Source organism: Apium graveolens, chromosome 11, assembly GCF_009905375.1.
Source record: "Apium graveolens cultivar Ventura chromosome 11, ASM990537v1, whole genome shotgun sequence".
Classification (NCBI taxonomy): domain Eukaryota; kingdom Viridiplantae; phylum Streptophyta; class Magnoliopsida; order Apiales; family Apiaceae; genus Apium; species Apium graveolens.
In genome coordinates, this window is record NC_133657.1 from 55,442,228 (window position 1) to 55,464,771 (window position 22,544).

The 22,544-nt window shown below is 39.1% G+C and overlaps 1 protein-coding gene across 3 annotated transcripts; it reads left to right on the top strand.

Annotated features, from left to right (window-relative positions):
- Positions 1–308: 308 nt before the first annotated feature.
- LOC141697143 (uncharacterized) lies at positions 309–7,493 on the top strand. 3 transcript variants are annotated; one of them, XM_074501386.1, is made up of 6 exons: positions 309–716; positions 823–1,043; positions 1,156–1,445; positions 4,408–4,940; positions 6,013–6,912; positions 7,087–7,493. In XM_074501386.1, the coding sequence occupies exons 3-6, from the start codon at positions 1,278–1,280 to the stop codon at positions 7,349–7,351; spliced, it is 1,866 nt and encodes a 621-aa protein (XP_074357487.1). In that variant the 5' UTR covers positions 309–716; positions 823–1,043; positions 1,156–1,277; the 3' UTR covers positions 7,352–7,493. The 3 variants fall into 3 exon arrangements, with proteins under 3 accessions (XP_074357487.1, XP_074357486.1, XP_074357488.1); XM_074501385.1 differs by having other exon boundaries at positions 1,159–1,445; XM_074501387.1 differs by lacking the exon at positions 1,156–1,445.
- The last annotated feature ends 15,051 nt before the right edge of the window (positions 7,494–22,544 follow it).

Genomic DNA, 22,544 nt, shown 5'->3' on the forward strand with positions numbered 1-22,544 from the left:
ATTTTTTAATAATAGGATAAGTTTTGGTCGTAGTTTAGTAATATAAGTACTCTAAGTCTAGTAATTTAACAATTTAGTAGTTTAGCGGATATATAACACTATTTATTTACTTTTTTAATAACCAAAATTAAGGAATAACCGTTGAACCAAATTATATCTCATTCCGGTTATTATAGTATAGTATATATAGATAAGATATATAGATATATAAGTATAGAAGTATAGATATAGATATAGAGGCTCGTGATCAAATAAAAACCAACCTTAAAATAAAAACTAGAAACCACTTATATAAGTCAAGTAACAGCGACCCCATCCTCACGACCCCCATCCTCACTGTCCACCAGTGTATTATTTCTCCATCGTCTCTTTTCTCAATCATCCAATCTTTATCTCCGATCACTAATCGAAACACTTCATCCACCATATCTGTATCTTTTAGAGCCAACAAGATCGACGATTTTTATCAATATAAAAAATTATATCTTTATATGTATATGTCTCGTATATACTATTCAATGATATTTATAATACAATTCGGTGATTTGTGTGATAAATCAGTGATTTTTGTCATACGATTTAGTGATAGAATTGTAGATCTGGTGATTTATCTTATATGAATTGATATTTGTACTAATATATCATGTTCAAATTTCAGATCGGGTGATTTTTATTGGAAATTAGTGGTTGTTGGTGATTGTTTAATGATTTTCACAGTAATTGTTTAAAACCCCAACACTTTTGCCCCTGTCAACTTCGATCATATTCATCATTTCCTATTATAAAAATTAGTGATTTACGTAATATAAACAATGATTGCAGGTGATGATGGCAGACAAATATAGATCAGAGATGGTGGCGGACGGAGATATATCGAAAATGGTGGCGTAGATAGATTAGAGATGAAAGGAGTGATAAGAAATCATGATTGTGATTTGAGATGGTGGTAGGCTGGTTGTAACAGAAGAGTGAGAAAGTGATAACTGATAATGAAGCGCATATTTTTGCTAGTGGCAAGTGGGTTGGGCCTTTACTAAATTAAGGTAGTTTTTAGTTTTTATTTTAAAATTGTTTTTATTTGATCAGCCGACATATAGATATAGATTTCAAATAATAAACAAAATAATAATAAATTACTACCCCAACGGGATGAAGTAGGATTGGATCGCGTATTAGTTATTAGAAGGAAGATTATTTAGCGAGCAGAGCTGAAATTCGAAACCCTAGGTACAGCAAAGAGGGAAATTGAGGTCGAAGTATTAGGGGTTGAATTAACAATGTCTGGTAGGTTGATGAAGAAAGTTCTCAAAGAGCAGGAAGAAGCACATCTTCATCAGAATCAGGCGAATGATAGCGACGGCGATGATTCCCAATCTTCGCATGCCTCTCCTCCTTTCTCCTCTTCCATCAATCCCTTCAATCTCCTCGATGACCAAGATGATGAGGTTAACCCCCCTCTCTCTCTCGCTCGCCCTCTCTCTCTCTCTCTCTCTCCCCCCTCTCTCACTCTCCCTCTCCCTGCCCCCTCCCCCTGCCTCTCTCTCTCTCTCTCTCTCTAATTAAAGGAACTTATTATTATCGAAGAAGCCAACACCTAAGTGTTAATAATCCAACATGCCTATGTAACCTAATATATAGTTTTATGCTTGTTTTTTGTGTGTTCCTGAGCTGAATAAGTTTTCATTTAATTTTAATGCTTGCTGCTACTTTTACGTTCTTAGCAACTAAAAGCATTGCATTCTATACAAAAACTCTAATTGAGTTTTATTGAATTTTCTAGGAAAGGAATGGTGTGAGAATGGAAACAGTACCGAGTGGAATGAACATTTAAGCCTTTTGTCTGTTTTATATTTTTGGTTGGAACGGGATGGGTGATATTGTTCAATTGAGTTGTTTGGTTACTCAAAGAGATTCCGTTATTTATTTTCACTTTCTTGTGCACTTTCATTAAAGTATTTTTTAATTTAAATATAGTAATCTTGTTTAGGATAGTAAATTGAAATATAAATAAAACAAATACAATTTTTTTTAGAAAAGAAGAAAAAAATAGGCCTAAAATACTTAACCAGCAGTAGATGACATTTTTTCACACTATAAAATAATGTCTTTGTGCATCAACCCGGGTGCCTTAATGCAGATCAATACTAAAAGGAAGGCTGTTATCAACAGATTTTAATCTCAAATGTCACTAAGAAGAGAATGAAAAATATTGACAACACAGTTTGATCTCAAAATTTGTGATGGGGAATGAAGGCGAAGCAATTATACACACACACACATATATATATATATATATAATGTAATATGTAATCACAGGATCACACTCATATATATATATATGTATGTATATGTATTTACTGTGGAGATTAATTTATTTTTATGTGCTGTTATTGTTTATTAAATGTAAAATCTGTACTATATTATAATAGCCGGAATGGGGTATAATTTGTAGCTTGGTTAACCCCTTATTTTGGTTATCCCTTTCTATCACGACCGCCGGATCTTCATCATCAAAATACTAAATACTAAAAAAATACACTGCACAAGTTGTCAAGTTCGAATCCTGTCAACAATAAAAATTTATATTATTATTTATAAAAATACATATAAGTTCTCATGTTCGAATCTCATTAATAACAAACATTTATATTATTTATAAAGATACATATAAGTTTTCATATTCGAATCTCACTCACCAATAATAAACATTTACATTGTTATATACAAATAAGATCTCATCAATAATATACTATTTGAACCTAACTTGAAATTATAATTATATAATCATTATATATTATTTAATTATTTATATTAAATTTCAATAAAATTATATAAAAAAATTAAAATATATAAATACTAACCAAGACCCGTGCATGGCACGGGCCGTAAGCTAGTATTTATAGTAAGCTCAAATGTTATTGTGATCCCTCCTGAGATGTTGGAACTCTCCTGAAGCTACTCAATACTGTCTTAACCAATATTCTCCCTCACACCATTTAAGGTCCCCTTACAAAACCCCTCTAATTGTTTATTTTGTTCTTTCAAGGATACCTCTGGACTTCACTTTTCTGTTTGGTCATTCTTACGACTCATTTTTTTCTAGAATATGTCAAGAGTACTGGGGGATTACTTTGAGTTACTGCATATCATCACATCTCCATTCTTCGCTTCTTTGCAATTTGAAGTTTGTGCAATACTTTGAGATCTGGAATCTTTGATACTTCTTCACTCAACTGCCTCTTTTTCTTCATCAGAGCTTCTTCTTCTGCAATGAGGCTTGGTGGAAGCCTCAAATTGATTAGAATACTGTCAGAAGCAGCTCAAATACGTGTCTTACAGATCTGATATATTTTATTATACAACTAACAGAAGATGATGCAACTGATTGAAATGTTTTCTATCTAAATTCTTCAAATTAGTGCTATGATTATTCATTAACACAAACAATAATATCAACTATTAAACTGGCTTAGAGTGGGGTAATGAGGCAAATTTTATAGCTTCTGTCCAAGAAGCTGTCAACAATTCTTGCTGGAAGAAAATTATTTGATCGTCGACACATCTACACTAAAAGCATATATGACATTCACTATAAACTTTTCCATGCAATTTTGTTAAATTAAGTTAGAAGCAACATGGTTAATTAAATACTATGCATTCGTGACGCTCATATTTGGTTGGGAACAGAAGACAAGACGATTGTAAAACAGCCATATAATCATGAACTTGGACAAATCAGAACTAACACAAATATAAGAGTAACATAGTAGTCATTCCATATTAGTAAGTAGTGTTCAACTGCAGGCAAATCAGTTTTTTCATTTTTGGTGGCCCCAGATAATTGCCTTTTTTCTTTTGATGAAGGACCCATTACTTAAATATTGTTAAATAGTTTTACACTACTTTGTTTTGCAGTTGAATGTTCCTTCCTTGTGCAGTTGACAACTACCTGCAGTTGAACATGTTATTTTGTAGTTGCAAACAAGCAAAACAACCTCCCCGACAACGGTGGACACCGACCCTAAACTTACAAACATACACTATATAATTTATAATAATATAAATTATCTATAGTAATACAATAACTATTATTTGGTAAGAGTCTCTAATCTATATTGGTCTTGATACAAGCCAACCAATAATTGTATTGGCCTTCACACCCTGATATCTAAGCAAGAGCAAATTTGTTTTTCAAAAATTTCATATTAAGTTCAAAATGCCCTCCAATTTGGTTATGCTTTTTTGCAATGTTATCAAGTTTTAGGGCACGTACTCGAACAAAAGCACTCTCGTAGTTCTGGTATCTTCATTCACTTTCAGTTGTAGTAATGCTAGATCTCTCTCTGTATATATATGATAAAGATTTGTTTTTTCCGCAGGATAATGATTAAATTTTTGTTTCTGCAGGAGAATGATTTGGATATAGAAGGTGGGTCCTCAGGAAATGCTGATGCGGAAGAAAGTTTAATGGATAAAGCTTTAAAAATTAATACTGTTTCATCGTCGATTGTCAGAACAAAGAAAACTAAAAAGAAGAAAAGCAAAGAGGATAAAATTTCAAACAAAAAGAACACTGAAAACTCATTTGATACGGCACTAAACTTTTTGCTTGGAGATGAATCCTCTAGCCCTAGTTGTGATCTTTCAGGATCAGTACCAAAAAATGGAACTTCTGGTTCTTTGTCATCATCAATTTTACAAGTTGAGCCTAAATTGCTTAATGCAGAAACTGAGCTGCGAAGAATATTTGGTTCCAAGGTAGTGAATTCTCTTGGAAAAAGTCATCAAACTGGACCATCTAGACAGAATCGTGGAGTTAGACGTGGTATTCACAATCACAGGAAGACCATTCTTGTTTCTCCATTAGAGCATTGGCCTCGTTGGGATGGATCATTTTCCATGGAATATCTGGAAACAAAAGATCAGTATCATTACTTCAGGTTTGTTGATTTATAATTTCCCGTCGAGTGTCAATTGGAGCATTTTTAGTTGCACTTGCTTATTTAGTTTAGTTTCAGAAATTTGTGGAGTTCTGTCAAATGCTATATTGTGTCGAAAAAACTATTCTGAATCCTTGAATCGAAACTTACATAAACAACCTCCCCAATATGTTCTAGATTACCCAAAGATCCTTTGATCTGGGGTGTGTGGGAGGGAGTGGGTCCAATCCAATCACATGCGGGTAAGAAAATTTCTTAATTTGGCACATAAATCTTCCAGATTTATATTCTTTGATAAATAACCTGTCCAGAATAATTTCACCCTTTTTTGAGCTTGGAAGAGGGTGTTTATTATCGCATGGTACCTCTTTACTCGGATGTCATCTCAGAAGCGCAACAAAAGAAATTAAAAAGCAAGATCTCTTGATGATATCACTATTTCAACCTAGTATTCACTCTGTCCAATTTAAGAGCTGGGTAACCTGAATGGAAAATGCTTTAACATAGCTGCTTTGAGCTGCCGTACAATTCCTAAATGTTGCTTCTAAGTGACAGTTCACATTAAAATTAACTTTATTGTGTTAAATGCTTTAGACTAAATTTTTTATGCTCGTCTTCAATTCATAACCCATATGTTCCCTTTAGTGTCTGATGTATACTTTTTTTAGAACTTGAAAGGATAAAGATCCAATGCAAGCTATCATGTGTAGAAAACATGGAAAGGAGGAAATTATTCTAATGATATATCTTTTATGCTTAATAAAATTATACTAATGATTTATCTTTTATGCTTAATACATAGCTTATATGTATTAATAATACTAATATCATTAATTGTATATTAATAATCATGATATATACTAATATCATTTAGCTTATGCTTATTATTATTAAAACTAAAGATATTACTACTATCTTTTATTTAGTATGCATTTGTGTACTCCTTATGACAATGTGTATTCGCTCAGTGGTGGTAACATCTGACAGTAGTTTTCTTTCTGTTCTCTTTCTTTGTTTTTGTTCTTCCCTATTTATAGTCTAAACTCTAACCTGTTTGTTTCATGTCATTAAGGTATGTACAATCGTCTGCCTACAAGCAAGCACAAGATGCGTTTGAAGCTGCAAAAGCAACACATGATCTAAATGGCATAGCAAATATATTGTTGTACCACCCGTATCATGTTGATTCACTGATAACTCTGGCTGAGTATTTTAAATTTTCCGGTGAACATCAAATGTCTGCTGATGCTACATCTAAATGTTTATATGCCTTGGAATGTGCATGGCATCCCATGTTCAGCCCCTTGCAGGACAAATGTAAGTTGAAATATAGCCATGAACCTAACAGGGCATTATTTTCCACTCTGTTTGCCCACATGAAAAACATGGATAGGCGTGGATGCCATCGCTGCGCACTTGAAATTTGCAAACTGCTGCTTTCTTTAGATTCAGATGATCCAATGGGTGCCATGTTCTGCATAGACTATTTTGCTTTGAGGGCAGAGGAGTATACATGGTTAGAAAGATTTTCAGAAGAATATAAAAGCGATAATTCCCTTTGGCTGTTTCCGAACTTTGCATATTCACTGGCCATATGCCGGTTCTGTCTTGAGGGGTCAAATGATGCAGTAGACAGTGAAAAAACAAGCTCGACCGACCTCATGTGTCATGCACTAATGCTTCATCCTCCTGTGTTGAAGAAATTAGTAGCTAAAGTACCTTTAAAGGATCAGATGTGGACAAACATACTTAATCATAGGTTTTTTTCTAAAGATCGAACAGGAGTTCCATCCTTGGATCATTTGATTAATATATATGTTGAAAGGAGCTATATCATATGGAGACTTCCTGATCTCCAAAAGTTTCTTAGGAACTCTGCAATGAAGGTTCTCGATGATGTGGATCATAATATAGGTGATGCTAAGGATTGGACCTGTGTGAGAGAAGAAGCATTCTCATCTGAGAAAAATGAGTGAGTACTTGTGGCCTAGAAATTTATACTCTCTCACTGTACTCCATGCATTAATTTTTTCAGTAGAACGTATTATCAAGATGGGTTTTTTTTTTGCATCGGTAATAGCATGTCAAGCTGTAATTGGGTGTATTATTCCATTCAGCATTTTATACTAAATCTTGATTTCCGCAGGTATGACCATCTCCTGGTGTCTGATTTCTCAGATTCTGTGCAGACTATGCCTCCTGATAACCTACAAAATTTTATGCTTGACCCAAGGGCAATGCAGATGCAGAATGCTGACCAAGTTGTGAACCAGCCTGGTGCTGCACGAGCTCCTCGTGAAGTAGCAAACCGAAATGCATTGGCAGTCTTGCTCGAATCTATACTTCCATGGAACCATTATGGAACAAGTGGAGGTGGTGAGCTTGAAGATGAACCCAACAATGATATGTAAAAGAACCAGCATAAAATTTTCAACCAGTTTATATTAATTTTCTTTTATAAATATTGACAGAGCATTTTCTGTGATGAAATGAGTCATACAGTAATAAATTTGCACCTGAATGTTTTGAGTTTAGTAGCCAAAGTTGACTGACTGTTTTTATGCTTGAGAGTCCAGCAGATATCTTTAAAGGGTTGGTTTAGTTCGTCAGTGGTCTTCAAAGAATTATGAGAGAATGGTTAAATTTCAAGTATTGATTTGGCTCCTGAATTTCATTTCCACTCATTGTGAAAAATAATGAGGGGGTGTTTGGTACGAAACAATTGAATCCATTCCTTTTTGTTAATTGTTTGTTGTGTAAAAATTCTCATTTCCCTTGCCATTTGTATTTTTAGGTTAGTCCAATATGGCTTTATACCGCTGCCCTCTAGACCTTTGAATTTCTTTTCCACGTCATTTCCTGTAACGGGTTCACTACCCCCCTCTCACTTCCATAAACAAAAAATTAAAAATCAAAATTCAGTAAACAAAAAATTAAAAATCAAAATTGATGCAAGGCCCCAAATTCTTATCTATGTCGCTCCCTTATTTTCGGCAACTCACTTTCCTCTGTATTATTGTTGATGAGTTTCTTGAATACAAAAGTGTACCGGTAGTTATTACTGTACTTCTTTCATTTTTCTTTGTTTGTCATTCCTTTTCTTCTTTACAAACCACTAGCTTAATACATGTGTGCTCCACGGGTATATTTATAAAAAAATATTTATGTTTTATATAGTTTTATTGAAATTCTAATGTAAAAAATTAAATACTTAAATAATGATTATATAATTATAATTTAACTGTGTATACTTTAAGTTAAATCAAATAGTAAGTATAAAATAGTATATGTTTGATGAGATTTATTTTATTTATAAATAATAATTAAATGTTGGATTTTAGCAGGATTCGAATCTGTAAACTCGGTCAGCGTAATTTTTTATGAATATCTATATCTATATAATTAATAAAGCCTGAAGGCTTAATAGAAGTGAAAAGACGAAGTTGCCCTACCATTTTAACTGATTTTACCGCTATTTTCTTCTCCTCCTTCCCTTTCCTCCTACCCCTCACTTCCACCTCTGTTTACAGCTCAATTTCTTTCTTCCTGTTCATCCCAGTTGCTCACACTACAGTTACAGGCGATTCCCTGGCGATTCCCTGCTACAGTCCGTGATAGGGTATAGGAGACCCGGGTAAGGATCAACCTGGATCTAAGGGATGCCGGGCTCGACCGATGGACCGAGACCCCCCTCTCCCAGTACAATCAAATGAAGAGACCAGACCCAGGCCCATCCCATGACCCGGATCCGGATCAGGGCTCAAGCCACCACGAGGGGAGTCCCAGCAAACACATGCACATCTCACAACCCGCCAAGCAAGGGTACGTGGGCACGTGACTATGACAGCTATCAACAACCAACACACCAGACAAGCACGACGCGTGTCAGAGGCCGTTAGGACACTCTGGAGGTGGTCCTCCGCTGGACACGTGTAAGCAACCCACCCAAGCCAGGTGTCCTCTGGTCCCAAGATCCAACGGCCCAGATTTAAAGGTAACTACCCCTAAACCCTACCTTGGGGCTATATATACCCTCAAGGCTGAAGGGTTTAGGGGTTGGGAAAATATTCACTCTTGCACACTCACACACTCTCATACACACAAACACACAGCATCCTCTAAATTACATAAATATACATACCTTCATCTTCTCCAAAAACTGTTCTTATTCTCACACCGGAGGCGCCGTGGGAGCCAAACCCCCCTTCCGGTGTTATTTTGCAGGCGCCCAACCAGCAGCTAAACCTCATCCGCGCACAGAAGGTCCAGGAACGCTGTCAGACTGAGCCGCCCGCTCACCGGAGTTATCATTTGGCGCTAGAAGGAGGGGCGCTCCATCCTTGGGTCTCGGTGCCCCTGGATTCATCTTCATCAGCAAACTCTTGAGATAGTCCACTTTCAAACCTGTAAAAACATAAACAACCAAACCCTTTCTTGAATATGAATGTCATTTTAGCCACGTTTGTATGAGCTTGTTGCTTTAGGCCACATTTGTGTGAGCCCGCTCTTGTTTGTTAAGTTTTGCTTGTTTAGGGTTTGATAATCTTAATAATCTTGAAGCCTGGGGTTTGATAGTCTTGGTGATTTTAAAATCCAGAACTGTTTTAGCTTGTATATTTTCTTTTGTGTTCAAGAGCCTGCTGTTCTTGTTTGGTATTATTGTTAGCAAAAGCCAGAAAGTTTGCTTGCTGTTATTCTGGAAATTTTTCATAACATTCAAAAAAGCAACCTCAGATCCACATTTGTAGCCTCAAATCTTGGTCAGTTGTTTGTACAATTGTGGTAATGGCAAGAGCAGGAAAAAGTACAGCTGGTAGGCCCTCCGCCAGTACCCACATTCAGGATCAAGACCCCTCTCAAGCCCAAGAACCTGGAGGAGACAGAGAGATCTTCCTGGAGCAACCACTGACACAGCATACCCCGGTAAGGGATGCCAGAAATGTCATAGAGCTCAATCAGTACAAGTACACCAATGTTCCAGTTGCAGAGGAGCATATGGCTAACATAACAAGCCACGAACTTGCTGAAGCAATCAGGCTCTACAGAGATGAACAAGCCCGAGCTCAGATGGAATTTGAACAAGATGATGAGCAAGAAGAGTCCGGGACTCTCAACAATCCAGGAGATCTGTCTTCGACCGAATTGGGGCCAAGGCAAAGAAAAATCAAAAGGAGCCTAGCAAGAAGGAGACAGAAGCAACAAGAAAGAAAAAGTTAGAAGAAATCAGAGAAAAGATAAGAAAGGAAGAGGAAGAAAAGCTGGAGCAAAAAATTCAGAAAAGAATGCAACTGGAGGAGGAGAGGCTCCTAGCTAAAGCAAGAGGCAAAAGAACTCGGAGGGACCCTACCCCCGAACTTATTTCTGATGACGAAGAGGAGGGTCAAAAAGATCTCAAGGACATGATTTACGAGCTCCAGAGAAAAATGGAGAAAGAATCCGGGGTGGAAGTTGGGGAGACCCTCACGCCCTTCAGCCATTCCCTAGAAGCCATCCCTCGACAGAAAAATCTCAAACACTACAACTTCGATTCTTTCGATGGGCTGGGGGATCCGGAAGAGCACCTCAACTACTTCGAACAGATAGCTCAGATATACTATTACAATGACTTGACGAAATCCAGATTCTTCGCCTCGATCCTCAAAGGGGGGCTCAAAGATGGTTCAGCAGAATCCCATCAAGAAGCATCCACTCCTGGAAAGAATTCAGAGGAGCCTTCCTTAGAAGATTCAGAGCCAACAAAACACATGAAATGCACATGTGCCACCTGGAGACAATCCGCCAGTATGATAACGAAGCACTCTCAGCCTATATGCGGAGGTTCCAGGAAGCCATCAACAAAGTTTCGAATCTCAATGAAAGGGAGGCTCTAAGCATATTTCGAAGAAACCTGGATCCAGAACACAACGAGAGGTATATTGTGGAGTTGATAAACAAAGAGCCCCAAAGCCTGGCCGCTGCTTATTCTATGGCAGCCCGGTTCATAAAAGAAACGGATATTTTCCAGGCAATGAGAATGACTCGGAATGGAGGGAATAGGAACAAATCTTCCGATGACCGACCGAGAGGGGGTTACCATCAGGAGAAAAAGTTCAAACAAAGCAACCAAACCCAGCAAACAAATGTTGTACAAAACACCCCAATATTCCAAAGATTAGGCCCTAAAACAGAATCCAAAAGTGATCCCGGTCTACCTAGGCAGGCAAGGGAGCCTAGGAAAGAGCCAGAGTGGACACCACTAAACAGGACCCGGGAAGAGATACTTAAAGAAATCAAGGGAAAGCCATTCTACTATTCGCCAAAGCCAATGTAGACTCCGCCAGAGAGCAGGCCTTACAACAGGCAGTGCGACTATCATGAAACCCATGGATACAAGACTGAAAATTGTCTCTCTTTAAAATACTTCATTGAAGATCAAGTCAAGAAAGGCAACCTGAATCAATACATCTCAAGGGAGAAAAATCAGAGAGAAGAAAGGCAAAGAAAAGGTAAGAATGTGGTAAATGTGGTCCTGGGAGGCTCACACTCTCCCCCTAGGAGCCCGGGCTCAGGAGATGAGGTGTTCACCATTCAATCCTACCCGGAGATGATCATCTCATTCAGCAGCAAGGATTATGAAGGGGTCAACCCGAATCACAACGAAGCCTTAGTGGTAACACTTGATATTTTTGACAACGAAGTAAGAAGGATGCTGATTGATAATGGATCTTCAGTAAATATACTCTTCAAGCATATTGTGGACAGGATGAGGCTTGGGAGCGTACGCTCCAATGAATGCCAAGAGGACCCTCTTTATGGGTTCGGGAACAACTTGGTCCCGATCCAGGGAACTTTATACTTGCCAGTCGCATTCAGATCGGGCTCAAACCAAGTTACCCATGTGATAAAGTTCTACGTGATCAATACCCCTTCATCCTATAACGGCATAATCGGGCGCTCGGCCTTGACCAGGATCCAAGCAATCACCTCCATATCACATTTGAAAATCAAATTCCCAACTCCAACCGGGGTAGGAGAAATCAAGGGAGACTATGAAGTAGCTGAAAGATGTTATAGCCAGGCTCTGGTAATGGCTGAAACTCATCAAGACAACAAGAGAAAGGCTGTGGTGCTCCGGAAATAGCAAAGTATTAAGAAACATCGCCCCCACCCAAGGGACGACGCGAGAAAAGAAGTCCATGTCATAGAATCCCTCCCAGATATGAAAGCAACCAAACCAAGCTCAGAAGAGCAAAAAAGCAACCAAGTCACAGAAGGGATTGAATTGAGCCTAGGCTTTGGCCAAACCAACCCTACTGTGCAAGCAACCAACCCTGAAACAATTGAAAGAGGAAAAAGAAACCAAAGTGAGATGACAGCCCAGGCTCAGATTTATATGAAGAAGAATACAGAGGCTCGGATCCAATATATGGTATCAAATATGGATCAATCCAAGATAGAGGCAGCCGTTGAAACAGAAACAATTCTGATCAATACAAGCGATCCTTCCAAAAAGATAAAGATAGGATCCGGGCTCGAGGCTAATTTCAGAAAAGACCTGGTTTCGCTACTCCAAGGGTACTTTGACATATTTGCTTGGACACCAAGAGACATGCCCGGGTTGGATGAATCTATAGCGATGCATAGCTTGGACGTCAACCCAGAGAGGAGCCAGTCAAGCAAAAGAGAAGAAATTTTGCCCCGGAAAGGCAGAAAGCAATCGATGAAGAAATTGAGAAACTACTGAAAGCTGGAATAATATGCGAAGTTAAGTACCCGGAATGGCTAGCAAATGTAGTAATGGTGAAAAAAGCAAACAGAAAATGGAGAATGTGTATTGACTACACAGACCTGAACAGTGCATGCCCCAAAGACTCCTACCCCTTGCCAAATATTGATCAATTGATCGATGCAACTTCTGGGCACGTGATACTAAGTTTCATGGACGCCTACTCGAGGTACAACCAGATCAAGATGAATCCCAGAGACATTCTAAAGACAGCCTTCATCACCCACAGGGCGGTCTATGCCTATATAATGCTGCCATTCGGATTGACTAATGCGGGAACAACATATCAAAGGGAAATGAATAAAATCTTCAAAGACCAGATTGGAAGGAACCTAGAATCATATGTGGACGACATGATTGCAAAATCCACAAGCATCCCCGGGCACATAGGAGACCTGAGAGAATGCTTTGACAACTTGAGAAAATACTCACTCAGGCTCAATCCAGAAAAATGCACATTTGGAGTAGGGGCAGGAAAATTCCTTGGATTCATGATAAGCAACCGAGGGATTGAGGCCAACCCAGAAAAGATAAAGTCAATCCAAGAGATGAAGGCCCCCAGAACACAAAAAGATGTGCAGAAGCTAGCAGGGTCACTAGCTGCACTCAGAAGATTCATCTCCAAGCTAGCTGAAAAATGCCTACCCTTCTTTGACCTATTAAAAGGAGCAACCAACAAGAGAGAAGTTAATTGGAGCCCGGAATGCCAAAGCGCATTTGAAGAAATAAAAAGGTACCTTTCTCAACCCCCTATGTCTAATCCGGATTAGACATACCCGGATTGAAAACAAATTTAAAAACAAAAATCAACCTGGATAAGCATCCAAATCCGGGTTACAAACAACCATTATGTACTTAGGTAACCCTCCAAATACATAAATCAAAAAAGCAAACACCAACCCGGATAAGCATTCACATCCGGGTTGCAATCAACCATTATGCACTTAAATTTTCCAAGTACATACAGCAAAAAAGCAAACATCAACCCGGGTGGGTTTTATACCCGGATTGAAAGCAAATTAAAAATAACAATTATGTACTTACATTTTCGAAAGGACATTAAGCATAAAATTAACTATCAACCCGGATAAGCCGTCAGATCCGGATTGCAAGCAACCATTATGTACTTACATCAACCCGGATACGGTTCCATACCCGGACCAACCCTGATATAAGCCCAACCCGGGTTAGGGGCAATAGCCACATCCCGGATCATGATCATTTGCTCATAAAAAAAAACAGATGGAAGAAAAGCAAGTATTTTCTAAAACGGAAGAAAAGTTCAAAGCAAGATCTGGATTGCCATCAACCCGGAACAAATCCAAATATTACAAATAGTTTAAATCAAAGTACGAGAATGGGAAAGCCTAGAAAATGAAATTACAAGGGCTGGGCCCGAGAAGCTTTGCAAAGCTGGTCCGGATCTAGAGGAAGCTGGGACTCGGGCCGTCATAGGGTTCCGGTTCCCCCTGGCCCTGCTCCACCGCGGCCTTTCAGCAAGGAACTCCTGGATAAAGCTCTCCCAGAAAGCCAAGGGGTCAGTCTTAATGTGGCGTTCGGCAACAACCCAGGACCTGCGCACTTCGGGAACCCCGGCCTGAGCAACCTCGAAGTCATAAACATCACTAGCCTTGAATTCAGCAATGATAGCCTCCTTGTTCAAACTCTCTTTAGCAGCAAGCTAGGCCTTGAGTCTCTCCACTTCTTTGACTAGCCCCTCAGCCCGAGCCTCGGAATCCTTCAGCTTCTCATTCAATCCGGACTCCACCACACGGAATCCCTCCCGGGCCTCCTCCAACTCTCCCTTCAAGGTATCGGAACGTATCTTCTCGGCTTTAGTCCGGTTGTTGGCCTCCTTGAGCTCAGTGAAAGCAACGTCGGAGCAAATGAATATCGCACTCCCAAGCTGAGAAACAAAACATATTTATGAGCAAAGCACAAAATGAATTAGGGGCATAATCCGGAACTAAGAGCATAAAAATTCAGAAATCACCTGCCCCCATTGACCTGTGACCCTCTTCAAGGCAGCCGCCATGCTGTAACCTTCAACCTCCTCTTAGTCGTCTTCGGAGGGGATACTGGACATGAACCTGGCCAGGTCAATAAGGCTCTTTGTTCCTATCCGGATAGGAACCCCATCCGGGCCCTTCCCTTCCGAATCACATATGACCCGGTCAGCAACAACAGCTTTCCCGCGGGGAGGCTTTCCCGGGGTAAATTTCCTCTTCTTCGAAGGGGGATCATCCTCTGAAATTTCTTGAACGTCCGGACCCTCGGCCAAGGGTGAACTAGCCGGATCAGCGACATTCCGGGGGGCAGAAGACTCGGCTCCGCCCTCTGCGTCAGCAGACCCGGATCCAGTCCCAGGAGCCCCTTTCGTTGTCTTGTAGGCCAACCCAAGGGAGTTAAAAGCTGTTGCATAAGCTGAAGAGGACATTATGGCTCGGGATGCAGGGTTGTAATGCGGCAAACCTGAAAAATTGGAAAGGATAACTGTCAGCACGGGATTGATACAAATGCAAAGACTACCAAATCCGGAAATAAAATACTGCAGTAAGCCCGGATCATGGGAAGTCGTTTTATGCAAATAAGCTACAAGTAAAAAAGCAAAATAGACGTTGATCCGGATCATCAGGAAAAGCAGAGGGACCCGGATCAAAGACCAAAATAGGCGTTGATCTGGATCAAAAAATACAAGTTACAAGGAAAAGGAAGGTAATCCGGATCTCCAAGCGGGGATGGGGACCCGGATAAAAAAAACATATTAAACAAGAACTTACAACCAAGTTGGAATAGGAGTTTATGGTTCATAAAGGTATCCCGGGTTGGCTGGAACCCGAGACTACCACAAAATTTCCTAATTTGGTCTACAGCCTCCCCCTCTAAGATCTCCGGGTTGAACTTCGTCTTAACTTCCCCAGCTGTGAAGTAGGGGAGATACTCCAGATCATACCCCTTCAACATCAATATCTCCCCATTCCAATGTTTTAAAGAAGTCTGGTGCATAACCGGTTTGGACCTACCCGGACCAAATCCGCACTCCACTGCCCGGAACCTCAGCTCATAAAAAGGCTTCTGGCTTGACCTAGAAAGATAAAATATCTGGTGGAACAACTTGAAGGTAGGCATGAGCCCGACCTTGTTGCAGCAAGCTATGAACCAGGTCATAGACTTGATTCCATTCGGGGTTATCTGCATGGGGGATATCCTATAGACATACTTGCACAGGTGCTTTAGAAAAATATGGCAGCGGGGGCTCCACCCGGACCTTAGATGCTCCAGCCAGACCGGAACAAAACCATCCGCAGGGCGATGGAAAATCCTCTCATGTGGCTCGGGCCACCTCCAAGCGATGTCAGGAGTCAATTAAAAAGCAGCCCGGATTGCCGTGTCCATATCACCTGTAACGGCCTCAACCCCGGGTTAGGAGTTGACGTCACTAACAAAATGAAACTATAATTATAAGACAACTACTTACTTTATTTCAATATAAACAACTCTTCCACAAGACCTTTTCCAGGTTCAAGTATAACTTAGGTTACACACTTATTACAAACCATCTTATTAAAAACAACCTGCCATCTGTGACTATTATTCTATAGCAACTCACAGACCACACTTCCCAGACACTACCTATTCAGAGAAGCTCGACACAGGAGGAGTTGGAAACTGGCCCTTAGCAAAACAGCAACATCCCCTAAGCATCTGCAATGCGAAAATATACAAACACATTTGCAAGAGTGAGCGATCAACCGCTCAGCAGTACCACTATATGATTACTAACTAAAACAGTTTATAATAAACAATTGTAGGAACAGAAATTACAACTTGATAGTGGAAAACAAGTAAAAGAAGTGTAAATAGATAAAAACTGATAAACTGTTAAAACTGGATCTTTAATAGCTAGCATGCTCTCTAAACATTTTATTAATAGTGCTGTGTAAATAGCAGGATTAAATTTAGCATGCTACTTACATTTCCAAATCATTTGTCCCATCGCAGGACCTATAAAACTAATTGTTCCTTTACGGGAACCATAAAACTTGTCCCTTTCCGGGAACCTCAAAATCGCTTGCTCAGATATACATGCATTGGATGATTCCTGGTGAGACAGCTGATCAGGCTATCATATGAAACTTGTTCCGGAACTCAGAGACTAGCTAGGTCTCTGTCACGCTGGGCTGGTGGTTATAATAGGGTGCACAACCACTTCGCCTCTTACGCTAACTTCCAGGCCGTTACGGGCCTTCTGCGCACACTCATCCAATTATCTGATCATTTTTATCCAGTTTTCCAATTCACTTACCTATCTCTTGTTAAAATAATTATAACACAACACATTTTCCCAAAACATTTCCATTTTATTCAAAGCTTAGAGATAGGTATTTTCAGAAGTTACTTTTCCCCCAAAACACAAGTTAATAAAATAATTTGAAACCCAGGGAATACGTAACTTAAATCATTCTGTTCCAGTACGAGAATAAGACAACATTATATTCATATATACTGAACCATAAAGATATGATCAGGGGTACTTGCCTTAATACGCTTTAACACTAATTTCTGACTGGCTTTGCACTGACCGGGATGCTAAGGATTTCAACTGGAATCTACAGGAACCAAAATACCCTAAATTAGACGTCCGAATAAGCTTGACTATCCTTGCTAACAATCTACCCATATGATAACAAACCCAACTCGTAACATTTTCAATATAATAATACACGTATCAATTAGGGTTCACGTCTTCAAAAGCCGGTTCAGTGCTCGTGTTCGTAATATAGGTATATTTGTCCTTTTACGAAATTAGGGTTATCGGTTTCGAAAAGTATTCCATCGCAACACATAATCATGTTTTGTACAAAATAGTTACATATAATCGATCGACGTTCCGATAGCCATTGGGTACGGCCTCGTATTTCCGTAATTTAATTTTCCGAAAATCGGGCAGCACCCCTTTATTTATCGGACTACCCGTCGAACATCCCGACGTCCAAACAAACACAACTACAATCAATCGCAATTTAAACCCAACCACCGATTTCAGTCATCAATATCAGTCCAAAATTCTCAGTTACCAATTAAATATAATTATTAATTATTAGCCGTGTTTTTATGGTTTAATAGTATTTTATTCGCAATTCGCACCTTAGATCATATTTTGTATTTTAAATTGTAGGACTCAGATCGAATCATCATAGTCCACCGTCGGCTCGCCGAAGCTCATCGCCGACGGCGATAAAATTTACGGGTTCCCATAAATATCGGGCATCCTACGTAAATTCCATCAATTAATAATATAATTCTCGTACCAAAATTATTTTATTTCATGAATCAATCAAATAATTTTTCCTGCAAAGAGAAATTTAAACAATAAAATTGTAATTAGCACCGTTCGAACTAAGGCAACACAGGGCATTAAAACCAGCTGCGTGAAGAACACGTGCCCATCACCCAGCCGGAAAACAACCCGGCGGCGACAGAGTAAAATCAGAATCGGAGAACACAATACACACAGATACAAACACACACACGCACGGTAAACATACACACACTTGCACAACAGCCACATAAACAGGGAAGAAGAATGGAAATCGAGAAAGAGGAAAGAGGAAGAGAGGGAGACGGGAGAAAAACGGAGAGGGAAGGAACAAACTGATGGTGGCGGTAGAGAAAACGGCAGCGACGGCCGGGAAACAGGGGCCCGAAAAATGAGACCGCGAACAGGGATCGAAAGGAATAGAGGAGAGGAAGAGATTTGCGTGAGAGAGAAAACAATTGAGAGATTGAATAGCATCAGTAGAGCTAATGAACTGAGGAGGAGATCGGGTTAAACCCGATTAACAAACCCTTGCCCCCTATTTGCTGTTTGTTTGTGTGTTTTTTTTTCTTTTTTTTCGTTTATAAATCCCGCAACAAAAGTATTATCCGACCCGCAAATGAGTTTAACGATATACACGACTAATATAATCTGAAATAAATCCCAACTAGAATTTTGAAATTTCTGAACTAACTAAAGCTAGTTAAATAAAATTTTCGTAAGTTTTAAAATAATTATTACAATGGACTTTATTCCCACTTTTATCTATTAAATGAAATCAGAAAATCATTTAAAGATAAATAAACAATAATATATTAATTTCTAAATTTCATAAATTCCTAAAAATAATAAATAATATTTTAAAGCGATAAAAATAATTTTAGAGACAACCCAAATATTTATGAAAATAAATCTTGAATATAACCACTTTTAACCATAAAACAAATAACACAACGCCACAACTAATTACACCAACGATCCTCGAACACCCATAATCACACATAATTAATAAAATATTAATAAAAAGAATATTCAACTGACAGATCCCATACACATAACTTATTTAATTATTTAATAATTACACATTTAAATATTACAAAAATGTACGAGTCGTTATATTCTTTCCCCCTTAAAAAGATTATGTCCTCAGAATCTGATCTAATTAAACAAATGAGGATGTTTGTCAAGCATATCTGACTCTAATTCCCAAGTGGACTCTTCTACTCGAGGATTCCGCCACAGTACTTTAACTATTGGAATAGACTTATTTCTAAGAACTCGCTCTTTACGATCTAGGATCTGGATCGGCCGTTCCTCGTAGGATAAATCTGGTTGAAGATCGATTGGTTCATATTCAATAACTTGATTTGAATCAGGGATATAACGCTTCAGCATGGACACATGGAATACATTGTGGATATGTTGTAATTGCGGTGGCAATGCTAACTCATAGGCAACCTTACCAACTTTCCTCAGTATTTCAAAAGGTCCAATATATCTAGGACTTAACTTACCTTTTTGTCCAAATCTAACCAATCCTTTCCAGGGCGACACTTTTAGCAATACCAACGATCCTATTTCCATCTCCACGTCTTTTCGATGAAGGTCTGCGTTCTTTTTCTGTCTATCTTGAGCTGCTTCTAACCTTTTTTGAATTAATATAATTGCAGCCTTAGTCTGTTGAACCAATTCAGGGCCTAATAATTTCTTTTCTCCTACTTCATCCCAATAAAGAGGGGACCTACATTTACGTCCATACAGGGCTTCGTAGGGCGGCATTCTTATACTGGCATGATAACTGTTATTATAAGAAAACTCAATCAGTGGCAAGTGTTCGTCCCAATTTCCTTTAAAATCCAAAGCACAAACCCTTAACATGTCTTCTATCGTCTGAATGGTTCTTTCACTTTGGCCATCTGTCTGGGGATGGTAGGCGGTACTCATTTTCAATTTAGTCCCTAAACACTCCTGAAATTTCATCCAAAATCTGGAATTAAATCTTGGATCTCGATCAGATACAATTGAAACAGGAACTCCATGCTTGGTAACAATTTCATCCAAATATAATTTAACTAGCCTGTCCAAAGGATACTTTTCATTGATCGGGAGAAAATGTGCAGACTTGGTCAATCTATCAATAATTACCCAAATTGCATCATGGTTCGATTTCGTCTTTGGTAGTCCTACTACAAAATCCATCGCGAGTTTTTCCCATTTCCACTGTGGAACATCCAACGGTTGTAACAATCCACTTGGTCTTTGATGTTCCGCCTTCACTATCTGGCATACGTGGCATATGTTAACCCAACTTGCAATTTCCTTTTTCATTCCTGGCCACCAAAAGTGCATCTTCAAATCTTGATACATTTTAGTGCTTCCCGGGTGAATGGAAAACTTGGAATTATGAGCTTCCCGCAATATCGCATTCCTTAGTTCAGTTACATTGGGAATCCATATCCTCGAGGAAAACCTATACATACCCTTGCTATCCTTTTGTGTGCAGAGTTCTTCTCCAGTTAAACTATCTAACTCTCGATTCATCATTTCTTCCTGACACTTCTGGATCTTGTCCATCAATTCTGGCCGAAAAGTGATCTCATACAATTGTCCTTGATTTTTGTCTGTTACTCGAACCTCAATTTCCAGCTTCTCCAATTCTCTGGCGAGGTCCTCGGAAATTTTGATTGCATTCAATTTTTCCTTTCTGCTTAGGGCATCTGCCACTACGTTGGCCTTGCCTGGGTGGTAATTAATAGAACAATCGTAATCCTTAATCAGTTCCAGCCATCTCCGTTGTCGCATGTTTAGATCCTTTTGAGTGAATATATACTTTAAACTTTTGTGATCTGTATAAATTTCGCATTTTTCTCCGTATAAGTAATGTCTCCACAGCTTCAACGCGAACACGATTGCGGCTAATTCCAAATCATGCACTGGATACTTTTGCTCATGAGGCTTTAACTGTCTGGAAGCGTAGGCAATGACTTTATCATGTTGCATTAATACACAACCCAAACCTTTCAAGGAAGCATCACTATAGATCACGAAGTTTCCTGTCTCATCTGGTAATGCTAATACTGGAGCTGTTACTAACCTCTTTTTCAATTCTTGGAAGCTTTCCTCGCACTTCTCTGTCCAATTAAACTTCTCATTCTTCCGGGTCAACTTGGTCAATGGAGTTGCAATCTTGGCGAAATCCTTTACAAATCTTCGATAATAACCTGCTAACCCAAGAAAGCTTCTGACTTCTGTTGGAGTCTTTGGTTGTTCCCATTTGGATATAGCTTCAATCTTTACGGGATCCACTTTAATGCCATCTTTTCCTACTACGTGACCTAAGAATTGAACTTCCTCCAACCAAAATTCGCACTTCGAAAACTTTGCGTACAACTGCTTCTCTCTTAGCCTTTGCAGGGAAATCTTCAAATGATTAGCATGATCTTCTCTAGTCTTCGAATAAATGAGGATGTCATCAATAAATACAATCACAAACTTATCCAAGTATTCTTTATACACCCGATTCATTAAATCCATGAAGGCAGCTGGTGCATTGGTCAATCCAAACGACATTACTAAGAACTCATAATGTCCGTATCGGGTCCTGAATGCAGTCTTTGGTATGTCTTCAGGCTTAATCTTTAACTGATGGTAGCCTGATCTCAAGTCAATCTTCGAGAAACAACACGCTCCCTTAAGTTGGTCAAACAGGTCATCTATCCTTGGCAGGGGATACTTGTTTTTAATGGTTAACTTGTTTAATTCCCGATAATCAATACACAATCTCATACTTCCATCCTTCTTCTTTACGAATAACACTGGAGCACCCCACGGGGATACACTTGGCCTAATCACGCCTTTGTCCAATAATTCCTGGAGTTGCTTAGCTAGTTCTTTCATTTCCACTGGAGCCATGCGATAGGGTGCCTTTGAAACTGATTCTGCTCCGGAAACTAAGTCTATGGAAAACTCAATTTCACGATCTGGTGGCAATCCGGGCAATTCATTTGGAAAAACGTCTGGGAATTCCCTTACTATTGGAATCTTATCTAAATCAAGTACTTCCTTCTCCACGTCCACCACATGTGCTAAGTAAGCTTCACATCCTTGTCTTAACAATTTCTTCGTCTGGAGTATCGAGAGAAATTTCTTTTCTTGCCTTTGTCCTTGATAAGTCACCTTAATATTATCCTCAGTAACCATCAAAATTTTCTTCTTCTTACAATCAATGTTAGCCTTATACTGGGACAACCAATCCATTCCCAAAATCACGTCGAACTCTCCTAGCTCGAAGGGTATTAGATCAGCCGAAAAAGAGTATCCGTGGATTTCCAATTGACATTTAGGGCAAAACTGACTCACTGAAACTCTATCCTGATTGGCTACTTCTATAGTCAAAGGTTCAACCAAATCTTCTAACATTAAGTCCATCTTAACCACACAATTCTTTGATATAAAAGACTTAGATGCTCCTGAATCAAATAAAACTTTAACAGGTACGGAGTTGAGAGAGAGCGTACCT